We start from the raw sequence: 14616 nt of genomic DNA on the forward strand, positions 1-14616 counted from the left end.
ACAAGTGGTACCAAATAAAATCCACGTTAGATACTGTATGGACAAGTTTTACCAAATAGAATCCACGTTAGATACTGTATGGACAAGTTTTAGCAAATAGAATCCATGTTAGATACTGTATGGACAAGTGGTACCAAGTAGAAACCATGTTAGATACTGTATGGACAAGTGGTACCAAGTAGAAACCATGTTAGATACTGTATGGACAACTGGTACCAAGTAGAAACCATGTTAGATACTGTATGGACAAGTGGTACCAAACAGAATCCATGTTAGATACTGTATGGACAACTGGTACCAAGTAGAAACCATGTTAGATACTGTATGGACAACTGGTACCAAGTAGAAACCATGTTAGATACTGTATGGACAAGTGGTACCAAATAGAATCCATGTTAGATACTGTATGGACAAGTGGTACCAAATATAATCCATGTTAGATACTGTATGGACAAGTGGTACCAAGTAGAAACCATGTTAGATACTGTATGGACAAGTGGTACCAAGTAGAAACCATGTTAGATACTGTATGAACAAGTGGTACCAAATATAATCCATGTTAGATACTGTATGGACAAGTGGTACCAAGTAGAAACCATGTTAGATACTGTATGGACACCTGGTACCAAATAGAATCCACCTTAGATACTGTATGGACAAGTGGTACCAAGTAGAAACCATGTTAGATACTGTATGGACAAGTGGTACCAAATAGAATCCATGTTAGATACTGTATGGACAAGTGGTACCAAATATAATCCATGTTAGATACTGTATGGACAACTGGTACCAAGTAGAAACCATGTTAGATACTGTATGGACAAGTGGTACAAGTAGAAACCATGTTAGATACTGTATGGACAAGTGGTACCAAGTAGAAACCATGTTAGATACTGTATGGACAACTGGTACCAAGTAGAAACCATGTTAGATACTGTATGGACAAGTGGTACCAAACAGAATCCATGTTAGATACTGTATGGACAACTGGTACCAAGTAGAAACCATGTTAGATACTGTATGGACAACTGGTACCAAGTAGAAACCATGTTAGATACTGTATGGACAAGTGGTACCAAATAGAATCCATGTTAGATACTGTATGGACAAGTGGTACCAAATATAATCCATGTTAGATACTGTATGGACAACTGGTACCAAGTAGAAACCATGTTAGATACTGTATGGACAAGTGGTACAAGTAGAAACCATGTTAGATACTGTATGGACACCTGGTACCAAGTAGAAACTATGTTAGATACTGTATGGACAAGTGGTACCAAATAGAATCCATGTTAGATACTGTATGGACAAGTGGTACCAAGTAGAAACCATGTTAGATACTGTATGGACAAGTGGTACCAAGTAGAAACCATGTTAGATACTGTATGGACAAGTGGTACCAAGTAGAAACCATGTTAGATACTGTATGGACAACTCACAAACACACATAGGCAAATGTGTACCATTTTTAAGATATTAAAAAAAGAAAGTTGTCTTTTTTGCAGCTCCTCCACGTTGAGAGCTGGAAGGTGTGCCATCTGAAGACTTCCTGAAAGGAAGGAGGTCCAGCAGCTGAGTGCTACACGTTGGTCTCCAGGCCGTTCATGTCGATGGAACAATGCTCCTTGTCCCTGTGGCCTCTCTTGTGGTGAGAGGTGAGCGCCTGTTTCCTCTTCTCCGTCGGTCGGACGCCCTCCTCCAGCTGGATCAGCCGCGCCACGTCCGGGGACAGGTGGTCCTGCCTGCTGCCCGCTGGAGGTGGCTGGTAGCAGCCGTTCTTCTGGTTCTGGTAGGTCATCATCTGCTGGATGCTGATCATGGGCTTGGTCTCGCAGATCAGAGGTACCTGGTGGAGGCAGGTACAAGTAGGTCGGCAAACGGTGGCCAAAGAAGGGTAACAAATGCAGGGTTAGGGTACAAGAAAGTCAAAAGTAGGTCAAAAAAAGTTTTTAAAAAAGTACGTAAACGGGAGAAGGTAAAAAAGTAGTTACATGTAGGTAAAATAAGGTAAAAAAAATGTTGGGAAATGGGTAGAAGGTAAGACAAGTTGGTAAACATAGGTAGAAGAAGATACAACAAGTAGGTAAAAATGTAAAGGAATGTAAAAAAGTTGGTAAAAGGTTACAAAAGTAGGTAAACATATGTAGAAAAGGTAAACTGTGGCTAAACATTGGTAGAAGACGTTTAAAAACAGTAGGCAAACAAGTAAAAGAAGGTGAAAAAAGTAACAAAAAGAAGATGAACAAAAGTACAAGAAGATAGAAAGTTAAAAAAGTAGGTCAACATAGAAGAAGGTAAAACAGTAGGTAAACATAGGTAAAATAAGGTAGTAAAACAATGTGAAAAAGTCAATAAGAAGGTACAAAAAGTAGGTAAACTTATAAAAGAATGTAACTAAACAGATAAAAGGTTAAACAAGTAGGTAAACAAAAGTAAAATAAGATGGATGGATGAAAAAAGTAGATAAAAGAGGGGAGAAGTTTAAAAAAGTAGGTAAACATAGAAGAAGGTAAAACAGTAGGTAAACATAAGTAATGTAAGGTAATAAAGTAGGTGTAAAAGGTAGCAAAAAGACGATTAACGAAAGTAAAAGAAGATAGAAGGTTTAAAAAGTTGGTCAACATAGAAGAAGGTAAAACAGTAGGTAAACATAGGTAAAATAAGGTAGTAAAAGAATGTGTAAAAGTCAATAAGAAGGTACAAAAAGTAGGTAAACTGATAAAAGAATGTAACTAAACAGATAAAAGGTTAAACAAGTAGGTAAACAAAAGTAAAATAAGATGGAAGGATGAAAAAAGTAGATAAAAGAGGGGAGAAGTTTAAAAAAGTAGGTAAACATAGAAGAAGGTAAAACAGTAGGTAAACATAAGTAATGTAAGGTAATAAAGTAGGTGTAAAAGGTAGCAAAAAGAAGATTAACGCAAGTAAAAGATGATAGAAGGTCTTAAAAGTTGGTCAACATAGAAGAAGGTAAAACAGTAGGTAAACATAGGTAAAATAAGGTAGTAAAAGAATGTGTAAAAGTCAATAAGAAGGTACAAAAAGTAGGTAAACTGATAAAAGAATGTAACTAAACAGATAAAAGGTTAAACAAGTAGGTAAACAAAAGTAAAATAAGATGGAAGGATGAAAAAAGTAGATAAAAGAGGGGAGAAGTTTAAAAAAGTAGGTCAACATAGAAGAAGGTAAAACAGTAGGTAAACATAAGTAATGTAAGGTAATAAAGTAGGTGTAAAAGGTAACAAAAAGAAGATTAACGAAAGTAAAAGAAGATAGAAGGTTTAAAAAGTTGGTCAACATAGAAGAAGGTAAAACAGTAGGTAAACATAGGTAAAATAAGGTAGTAAAAGAATGTGTAAAAGTCAATAAGAAGGTACAAAAAGTAGGTAAACTGATAAAAGAATGTAACTAAACAGATAAAAGGTTAAACAAGTAGGTAAACAAAAGTAAAATAAGATGGAAGGATGAAAAAAGTAGATAAAAGAGGGGAGAAGTTTAAAAAAGTAGGTCAACATAGAAGAAGGTAAAACAGTAGGTAAACATAAGTAATGTAAGGTAATAAAGTAGGTGTAAAAGGTAGCAAAAAGACGATTAACGAAAGTAAAAGAAGATAGAAGGTTTAAAAAGTTGGTCAACATAGAAGAAGGTAAAACAGTAGGTAAACATAGGTAAAATAAGGTAGTAAAAGAATGTGTAAAAGTCAATAAGAAGGTACAAAAAGTAGGTAAACTGATAAAAGAATGTAACTAAACAGATAAAAGGTTAAACAAGTAGGTAAACAAAAGTAAAATAAGATGGAAGGATGAAAAAAGTAGATAAAAGAGGGGAGAAGTTTAAAAAAGTAGGTCAACATAGAAGAAGGTAAAACAGTAGGTAAACATAAGTAATATAAGGTAATAAAGTAGGTGTAAAAGGTAACAAAAAGAAGATTAACGAAAGTAAAAGAAGATAGAAGGTCTAAAAAGTTGGTCAACATAGAAGAAGGTAAAACAGTAGGTAAACAGGTAAAATAAGGTAGTAAAAGAATTGAAAAAGTAAATAAGAAGGTACGAACAAGTAGGTAAACGGATAAAAAGTTTAAAAAAGTAGGTAAATATAAGTAAAATAAGGTAATAAAGTAGGTGTACAACGTAACAAAAAGAAGATTTACAAAAGTCAAAAAGAAGATTAACAAAAGTAAAAGAAAATAGAAGGTTTAAAAAGTAGGTCAACATAGAAGAAGGTAAAACAGTAGGTGAACAGGTAAAATAAGGTAGTAAAAGAATGTGAAAAAGTAAATAAGAAGGTACAAAAAAGTAGATAAATGGATAAAAAGTTAAAAAAGTAGGTCAATATAAGTAAAATAAGGTAATAAAGTAGGTGTAAAACGTAACAAAAAGAAGAATAACAAAAGTAAAAGAAAATAGAAGGTTTAAAAAGTAGGTCAACATAGAAGAAGGTAAAACAGTAGGTAAACAGGTAAAAGAATGTGAAAAAGTAAATAAGAAGGTACAAAAAAGTAGGTATATGAATTACAAGTTAAAAAAGTAGGTAAACATAAGTAAAAGAAGATGGAAGGATGAAAAAAGTAGGTAAAAGATGATAGAAGTTTTAGAAAGTACGTAAACATAGAAGACGATAAAACAGTAGGCAAACATAGGTTGAAGAAGGTAAAAAAGTAGGTAAAAAAAGGTAACCAAAGTAGGTTAACATAAGTAAATGAAGATAGAAGAATAAAAATGTAGGTAAACATAGAAGAAGGTAAAACAATAGTTAAACTTAGGTAAAAGAATGTGAAAAAGTAAGTATGAAAGTACAAAAATGTAGGTAAACAGATAAAAGAAGGTATAACCAGTAGGTAAAAAAAGGTGACAAAAAGTAGGTAAACATAAGTAAGACAAAGTGGAAGGATAACAAAAAAGTAGGTAAACATAGAAATAGTAAAACAGTAGGTTAAAAAGGTAACAAAAAGTAGGGTAACATAAGTAAAAGAAGATAGAAGGTAAAACAGTAGGTAAACAAGTAAAAGTAGGTGAAAAAAGTAACAAGAAGATTAACAAAATTAAAAGAAGATAGAATATTAAAAAAGTAGGTAAACATAAAAGAAGGTACAACAATAGGTAAAATAAGGTAGTAAAATAATGTGAAAAAGTAAGTAAGAAGGTACAAAAAAGTAGGTAAACAGATAAAAGGTTACAAAAGTAAGTAAACAAAAGTAAAAGAAGATGGAAGGATGAAAAACGTAGGTAAAAGAGGGTAGAAGTTTAAAAAAGTAGGTAAACATAGAAGAAGGTAAAACAGTAGGTAAACATAAGTTGAAGGTAAAATATAGGGAAAAAAGTTACCAAAAAGTAGGGTAACATAAGTAAATGAAGATAGAAGATTAAAAAAGTAGGTAAACACAGACGGTAAAACAGTAGGTAAACAAGTAAAAGAAGATTTTAAAAAGTAGGTGACAACATTAAATCAATGTTGGGTTCTTATGTCGATTTGACATTGAATTTTAGTCATTTCCCAACTATTTTGCAACGTTGTTTCAAAGTCGGTTTTAAAGGTAAAAGATGGTGCAGTGGTACCTCGGATTGAATACGCCCCATATTTCATAGAATTAGTTTATTGATTCAAGTTTTCGCCACAATGTTGCCCTGGGTTTCGTATACTCTGTAGGTTGTAGTACAGCCAAACAAGTTAGACTAAAGTGCCAAAATCTAGGAACCCCTCATGTCGGTGACGACTGGACAGTGTTGTTTTTGCATACCTGCCAACTACTCCGGTTTTCCCGTAATTAGTATGGTTTTCATCAACCTATTCCGGGTTACGGTTGCAGTGATAAAAAGTACGGTTTTTCATTAATTAATTTTTTTTTTTTTTTTTAAAGTTTTATTCACGAAATCGCGTAACAACAATGACAATCGACACTGCTTCCCGTAACTTCCTATCGAGCCATTCCGAATGCCACGCGCGAGGCTATTTATAGCACCGCTGCCAAGCACGAGGCACCAGTTGCCATTGTTTCCAAACGAGCGAACGATCATGGAATCAGCCGGAGAAAAATCGCAAACGAGTCTTAAACCGAAAAGAAAACTGCAGTCATTCCGTGAAGAATATTCAAAAGCCTATCCGGGAATAATTATCCCTTCCAAAAAGGGTGAAAACTACGCGAATTGCACCTTGTGCAGACAAGATTTTTCGATCGGACACGGAGGAATTAGCGATGTAAAAGACCACGTTGGGACAAAAAAACACAAGTCTAATGCCGTTGCTAGCGATACAAGTGGAAAACTTTCAACGTTTTTCGTCGCCCAAACAGATTCTTTGGATGTGATAAATGAACACAAACGGGGTACAGTTTTACATCGTCATAATCGGTCGACATGCTAAATGGTTCCGTCTTCATGACATCGGCGATACTTTTTGAGGATTCTGTTCCAAGACACTGAATAATGTTTGATGTTTTGGTTCGACCACATCCATATTTTTTGGCGATTTTCGAGTCGGGAAACATTTTCCGAAATAACTGTCCCATGTGATCAGCCAGTGCGATTGGAAGTCCATGCTCAATTATTGCCTCCGTAAATAAAACTTCGGCATTTATCACATCCAAAGAATCTGTTTGGGCGACGAAAAACGTTGAAAGTTTTCCACTTGTATCGCTAGCAACGGCATTAGACTTGTGTTCTTTTGTCCCAACGTGGTCTTTTACATCGCTAATTCCTCCGTGTCCGATCGAAAAATCCTGTCTGCACAAGGTGCAATTCGCGTAGTTTTCACCCTTTTTGGAAGGGATAATTATTCCCGGATAGGCTTTTGAATATTCTTCACGGAATGACTGCAGTTTTCTTTTCGGTTTAAGACTCGTTTGCGATTTTTCTCCGGCTGATTCCATGATCGTTCGCTCGTTTGGAAACAATGGCAACTGGTGCCTCGTGCTTGGCAGCGGTGCTATAAATAGCCTCGCGCATGGCATTCGGAATGGCTCGATAGGAAGTTACGGGAAGCAGTGTCGATTGTCATTGTTGTTACGCGATTTCGTGAATAAAACTTAAAAAAAATAAAATAAAAATTAATTAATGAAAAACCGTACTTTTTATCACTGCAACCGTAACCCGGAATAGGTTGATGAAAACCGTACTAATTACGGGAAAACCGGAGTAGTTGGCAGGTATGCAAAAACAACACTGTCCAGTCGTCACCGACATGAGGGGTTCCTAGATTTTGGCACTTTAGTCTAACTTGTTTGGCTGTACTACAACCTACAGAGTATACGAAACCCAGGGCAACATTGTGGCGAAAACTTGAATCAATAAACTAATTCTATGAAATATGGGGCGTATTCAATCCGAGGTACCACTGCACCATCTTTTACCTTTAAAACCGACTTTGAAACAACGTTGCAAAATAGTTGGGAAATGACTCAAATTCAATGTCAAATCGACATAAGAACCCAACATTGATTTAATGTTGTCACCTACTTTTTAAAATCTTCTTTTACAATATTAACTATATGTGTTAAACATGCTTGTATTATCTTTAAACACCTTTAACTTATTAACAATATTAACTATATGTGTTAAACATGCTTGTATTATCTTTAAACACCTTTAACTTGTTAATAATATTAACTATATGTGTTTAACATGCTTGTATTATCTTTAAACACCTTTAACTTGTTAATAATATTAACTATATGTATTAAACATGCTTGTATTATCATTAAACACCTTTAACTTGTTAACAATATTAACTATATGTATTAAACATGCTTGTATTATCTTTAAACACCTTTAACTTGTTAACAATATTAACTATATGTATTAAACATTCTTGTATTATCATTAAACACCTTTAATTTATTAACAATATTAACTATGTGTTAAACATGATTGCATTATCATTAAACACCTTTAACTTGTTAACAAAAACATATATTTCATAAATAAGTAAATATAAATGATATATATGAATGAGGTAGATCCCCACGACTTGATCAATTGAAAAGTAGCTCGCCTGCAGAAAAAGTGTGAGCACCCCTGGCCTAGAGCATGTACATATGTAGTTATTGTGGAACAGATGCATCAAATTTCATTTAGAGCTTGTTATATAATTGTTGCAATTATAAGAGGGGGGGGGGGGAAGCGTTTTTTAAGAGTTTTATCTTGTTTCATATTTTTTTATATTTGTAATAAATATGTGATAAATGCCGAAGTTTTATTTACGGAGGCAATAATTGAGCATGGACTTCCAATCGCACTGGCTGATCACATGGGACAGTTATTTCGGAAAATGTTTCCCGACTCGAAAATCGCCAAAAAATATGGATGTGGTCGAACCAAAACATCAAACATTATTCAGTGTCTTGGAACAGAATCCTCAAAAAGTATCGCCGGTGTCATGAAGACGGAACCATTTAGCATGTCGACCGATTATGACGATGTAAAACTGTACCCCGTTTGTGTTGGATATTTCGATGACGACATTGGAAAAGTATTGTCAGTACTTCTGTCTTTGAGGGAATGCAATACGGCTTCCACAGGCGAAAACATTTACAAAATACTCGCGGAAGAAATAGACTCAAACGAAATTCCTTGGCAGAATTTGGTTTGCTTTGCTGCCGATAATGCTGCAGTGATGATGGGATCCAAAAAGGGTGTTGCAGCTTTCATCACGGGAATGTCTCCTTCGGTTTACATCGCCGGTAAGTACAGTTCGTAGCATAAAAAAACTCACAAAACATAAAATTTTAAGTAAATCTTTTATTACCGTATTTTCCGCACTATAAGGCGCACCTAAAAACCACACATTTTCTCAAAAGCTGACAGTGCGCCTTATAACCCGGTGCGCTTTATTACGATTCATTTTCATAAAGTTTCGATCTCGCAACTTCGGTAAACAGCCGCCATCTTTTTTCCCGGTAGAACAGGAAGCGCTTCTTCTTCTACGCAAGCAACCGCCAAGGAAAGCACCCGCCCCCATAGAACAGGAAGCGCTTCTTCTTCTACTGTAAGCTACCGCCCGCCCCCGGAAGAAGAAGAAAAAACGCGCGGATATCACCGTACGTTTCATTTCCTGTTTACATCTGTAAAGACCACAAAATGGCTCCTACTAAGCGAAAAGGATCCGGTTCATAAAAAGACGCAATCTCTCCATCCGCACACGGATTACTACCGTATTTCACAGCAACTGATATTCCTGTGAACCGCACTGTGGAACGGGAGCACGTACGGTGAATATTCGCACCACAGGGAATGAGAAGTCATCCTTCACTGTGGTTCTAGCTTGCCATGCTAACTTCCACCCATGGTGATATTCAAAAGGAAGACCTTGCCAAAAGAGACCTTTCCAGCCGGCGTCATCATAAAAGCTAACTCGAAGGGATGGATGAAGAAAAGATGAGCGAGTGGTTAAGGGAAGTTTACGCGAAGAGGCCGGGTGGCTTTTTTCACACAGCTCCGAAGGCGAACACACCTTCACTAAGACGGGCAGACAGCGCCGGACGACATACGCCAACATTTGCCAGTGGATCGTAAATGCCTGGGCAGATATTTCGGTCACAACTGTGGTCCGAGCTTTCCGGAAGGCAGGATTCACAGAACTACTGGACAACAACAGCGACACTGACTCCGATGACTTCTACGAGACGGAACCGGCCATTTTGCATCCCACGCTTGCGCAACTTTTCAATTCGGACACCGAAGACGAAGAATTCGAAGGATTTACGAATGAAGAATAACTTCAGAAGGTGAGCGCTATGTTTATTTTGTGTGTTGTGACATTAACGTTCGAGCAACATTATGTTGCTATTGCTCTACACCATTTTGAATTTTACTATGTTTGTGATTGCACATTTGCGTACATTTTGGGACAGAGTTGTTAGAACGCTGGTTTTCAATATATTATTAAAGTTTGACTGAACTATCTGACTGTTTTTTTGACATTCCCTTTAGCGCAGCGTAGGCGCGGCTTATAATCCGGGGCGGCTTATTGGTGGACAAAGTTATGAAATATGTAATTCATTGAAGGTGCGGCTAATAATCCGGTGCGCCTTATAGTGCGGAAAATACGGTAGACTAAAGTGCCAAAATCTAGGAACCCCTCATGTCGGTGATGACTGGACAGTGTTGTTTTTGCATACCTGCCAACTACTCCGGTTTTCCCGTAATTAGTACGGTTTTCATCAACCTATTCCGGGTTACGGTTGCAGTGATAAAAAGTACGGTTTTTCATTAATTAATTTTTTTTTTTTTTTTTTTTAAGTTTTATTCACGAAATCGCGTAACAACAATGACAATCGACACTGCTTCCCGTAACTTCCTATCGAGCCATTCCGAATGCCATGCGCGAGGCTATTTATAGCACCGCTGCCAAGCACGAGGCACCAGTTGCCATTGTTTCCAAACGAGCGAACGATCATGGAATCAGCCGGAGAAAAATCGCAAACGAGTCTTAAACCGAAAAGAAAACTGCAGTCATTCCGTGAAGAATATTCAAAAGCCTATCCGGGAATAATTATCCCTTCCAAAAAGGGTGAAAACTACGCGAATTGCACCTTGTGCAGACAAGATTTTTCGATCGGACACGGAGGAATTAGCGATGTAAAAGACCACGTTGGGACAAAAGAACACAAGTCTAATGCCGTTGCTAGCGATACAAGTGGAAAACTTTCAACGTTTTTCGTCGCCCAAACAGATTCTTTGGATGTGATAAATGCCGAAGTTTTATTTACGGAGGCAATAATTGAGCATGGACTTCCAATCGCACTGGCTGATCACATGGGACAGTTATTTCGGAAAATGTTTCCCGACTCGAAAATTGCCAAAAAATATGGATGTGGTCGAACCAAAACATCAAACATTATTCAGTGTCTTGGAACAGAATCCTCAAAAAGTATCGCCGATGTCATGAAGACGGAACCATTTAGCATGTCGACCGATTATGACGATGTAAAACTGTACCCCGTTTGTGTTCGATATTTCGATGACGACATTGGAAAAGTATTGTCAGTACTTCTGTCTCTGAGGGAATGCAATACGGCTTCCACAGGCGAAAACATTTACAAAATACTCGCGGAAGAAATAGACTCAAACGAAATTCCTTGGCAGAATTTGGTTTGCTTTGCTCCCGATAATGCTGCAGTGATGATGGGATCCAAAAAGGGTGTTGCAGCTTTCATCACGGGAATGTCTCCTTCGGTTTACATCGCCGGTAAGTACAGTTCGTAGCATAAAAAAACTCACAAAACATAAAATTTTAAGTAAATCTTTTATTACCGTATTTTCCGCACTATAAGGCGCACCTAAAAACCACAAATTTTCTCAAAAGCTAACAGTGCGCCTTATAACCCGGTGTGCTTTATTACGATTCATTTTCATAAAGTTTCGATCTCGCAACTTCGGTAAACAGCCGCCATCTTTTTTCCCGGTAGAACAGGAAGCGCTTCTTCTTCTACGCAAGCAACCGCCAAGGAAAGCACCCGCCCCCATAGAACAGGAAGCGCTTCTTCTTCTACTGTAAGCTACCGCCCGCCCCCGGAAGAAGAAGAAAAAACGCGCGGATATCACCGTACGTTTCATTTCCTGTTTACATCTGTAAAGACCACAAAATGGCTCCTGCTAAGCGAAAAGGATCCGGTTCATAAAAAGACGCAATCTCTCCATCCGCACACGGATTACTATTTCACAGCAACTGATATTCCTGTGAACCGCACTGTGGATACAACGGGAGCACGTACGGTGAATATTCGCACCACAGGGAATGAGAAGTCATCCTTCACTGTGGTTCTAGCTTGCCATGCTAATGGCCAGAAACTTCCACCCATGGTGATATTCAAAAGGAAGACCTTGCCAAAAGAGACCTTTCCAGCCGGCGTCATCATAAAAGCTAACTCGAAGGGATGGATGGATGAAGAAAAGATGAGCGAGTGGTTAAGGGAAGTTTACGCGAAGAGGCCGGGTGGCTTTTTTCACACAGCTCCGAAGGCGAACACACCTTCACTAAGACGGGCAGACAGCGCCGGACGACATACGCCAACATTTGCCAGTGGATCGTAAATGCCTGGGCAGATATTTCGGTCACAACTGTGGTCCGAGCTTTCCGGAAGGCAGGATTCACAGAACTACTGGACAACAACAGCGACACTGACTCCGATGACTTCTACGAGACGGAACCGGCCATTTTGCATCCCACGCTTGCGCAACTTTTCAATTCGGACACCGAAGACGAAGAATTCGAAGGATTTACGAATGAAGAATAACTTCAGAAGGTGAGCGCTATGTTTATTTTGTGTGTTGTGACATTAACGTTCGAGCAACATTATGTTGCTATTGCTCTACACCATTTTGAATTTTACTATGTTTGTGATTGCACATTTGCGTACATTTTGGGACAGAGTTGTTAGAACGCTGGTTTTCAATATATTATTAAAGTTTGACTGAACTATCTGACTGTTTTTTTGACATTCCCTTTAGCGCAGCGTAGGCGCGGCTTATAATCCGGGGCGGCTTATTGGTGGACAAAGTTATGAAATATGTAATTCATTGAAGGTGCGGCTAATAATCCGGTGCGCCTTATAGTGCGGAAAATACGGTATATCTTTTTATTTGTGATAACGATAACATGTTCAAAACAAGTAACATATAACTATCATACTACTCTATTACTCTTTATTCATTTAAAAAATGTCGTCATGAAGTTTTATATTTATACATAATTGCAAAAAAATAATATATAATTTCAAACTATTGAAGTTAGCCTACAGAATAAACATGTCAATCAACCCATATGATTTTTGCTGTAATATTTTTGTTTTGAAAAGGCACTGTGACTGATAGAAAAGTGATGGTTTTAGCAACATTTTAACCTTCCGCCTTCCGCCCGATTGTAGCTGAGATAGGCTCCAGCGACCCCAAAAGGGAATAAGCGGTAGAAAATGGATGGATGGATGGATGAATGCTAATAATCATTTTGCGTCGGGGGGGGCGAAGCCTGAACCCCCCACCAGGACTTTGTCCTGGACCTACCGGGGTCTGCGGCCCCTGGACCCTGGCTACTAGGTTTTTCTGATTTCAAAAGTTGGCAGGTATGTTTTTGTCAATTTTAGATTGTGGTCAAGAGAAAACACTTTGATTATTACCCTTTAATGTTTTTGCGTGCGCTCTACTGTTCATAAGCAAGTTAAACGCCTCACCTGTTCGCCTTCTTTAATGAAGTCTTTCCTGCAGATGTGGGCCATGATCCCTGTGGCCAAGGCATCACCCATCACGTTGACCATGGTCCTGAATCGATCCCTGCGTGACAACATCTCAAGTCATCTTTTGATCACGTGGAAAAGAACCTACTCTACATTTGAATGTGAGTTTTAATGATTTGACTCACACCTGGTTTGATGTGCATGTTTTTGATTATTATAAATACATGATAATTACAGTGTTTAATAAATATGTAAGACCCAAATCAAGAAAAACCTAAAAAAAAAAATTTTGACCTTTCAGATGTTGTTGTAGGAGGAAATTGAAGAGTTAAAAAAAAATGTTTATGTATGTTTTTAGAGAAATGTTGTAATATTGAAACATTGGGCTTCTGTATTTGTACTGTTGCGTTTTGGACCAGTTGTTCCTCCCAGGGAATTCAAGTCACAATTCGCTCCCGAGCTCTTTACGACACTTTAAAGCTGAGTTGAAAAACCACCAGAGACAGAATAGGTATTTTCTTGTATATTCTCAAAGCTTTGCCAATATACATTTTGAGACCAGTCTAACCATAGAACATTCTATTGCGCCTCCCAAAAATGGTCTGTCTTCCCGATCCCACCACCCTCTCTCTCGTCCCATCTCTGTAGACAAAACAAATGCTAGTCAAAACACATTCCAAAGAACTCAAGGTTAACACACAGTTTACTTGCAGACAGAGCAGCAAGAGAAGAAATGGAAAACACGAGCTGTTTTCAAATATGACTATGAAATAATAGAAGTACAACTTAAATTCGGATATATGTAAATATCTGCCTCCGACAGTACTCACGTTGTCTGAACAACTAAGGGTTCATTTGCAGGGTTGATTGCTTACTTAGCCCCATAACGGTATATACCATTAATAATAATCATACATTAGTTATATTTATTACAAATATAACAAAATATGAAATAAGATACAACTCTTAAAAAACGCTTTTCCCCCCTCTTATAATTGCAACAATTATATAACAAGCTCTAAATGAAAATTTTCCACAATAACTACATATGTACATGCTCTGCAGCATCGCGTGGACATAAGATACAACTCTTAAAAAACGCTTTTTCCCCCTCTTATAATTGCAACAATTATATAACAAGCTCTAAATGAAAATTTTCCACAATAACTACATATGTACATGCTCTGCAGCATCGCGTGGACATCGGGGGCGGTACCTCTGGATTGGCAGACCGGGGTGGTGGTTCCTCTCTTTAAGAAGGGGAACCGGAGGGTGTGTTCTAACTATCGTGGGATCACACTCCTCAGCCTTCCCGGTAAGGTCTATTCAGGTGTACTGGAGAGGAGGCTACGCCGGATAGTCGAACCTCGGATTCAGGAGGAACAGTGTGGTTTTCGTCCTGGTCGTGGAACTGTGGACCAGCTCTATACTCTCGGCAGGGTCCTTGA

General features: G+C 37.8%; 1 protein-coding gene across 2 annotated transcripts in view; it reads right to left on the minus strand.

The window, feature by feature from the left end:
- Positions 1 to 1193: 1193 nt before the first annotated feature.
- Positions 1194 to 14616, minus strand: part of LOC133607877 (excitatory amino acid transporter 5-like) — a 195030-nt gene continuing 181607 nt past the window's right edge. For both annotated transcript variants that reach the window (XM_061962909.2, XM_061962910.2), the window contains 2 exons: positions 13166 to 13265; positions 1194 to 1849 (listed from right to left, as the gene is read on the minus strand). In XM_061962909.2, coding sequence (XP_061818893.1) covers positions 1583 to 1849; positions 13166 to 13265 — 367 coding nt within the window. In that variant the 3' untranslated portion in view covers positions 1194 to 1582. The remainder of the gene's footprint in view (positions 1850 to 13165; positions 13266 to 14616) is intronic.

The sequence above is a fragment of the Nerophis lumbriciformis genome, linkage group LG09 (genome assembly GCF_033978685.3).
Source record: "Nerophis lumbriciformis linkage group LG09, RoL_Nlum_v2.1, whole genome shotgun sequence".
Classification (NCBI taxonomy): Eukaryota; Metazoa; Chordata; class Actinopteri; order Syngnathiformes; family Syngnathidae; genus Nerophis; species Nerophis lumbriciformis.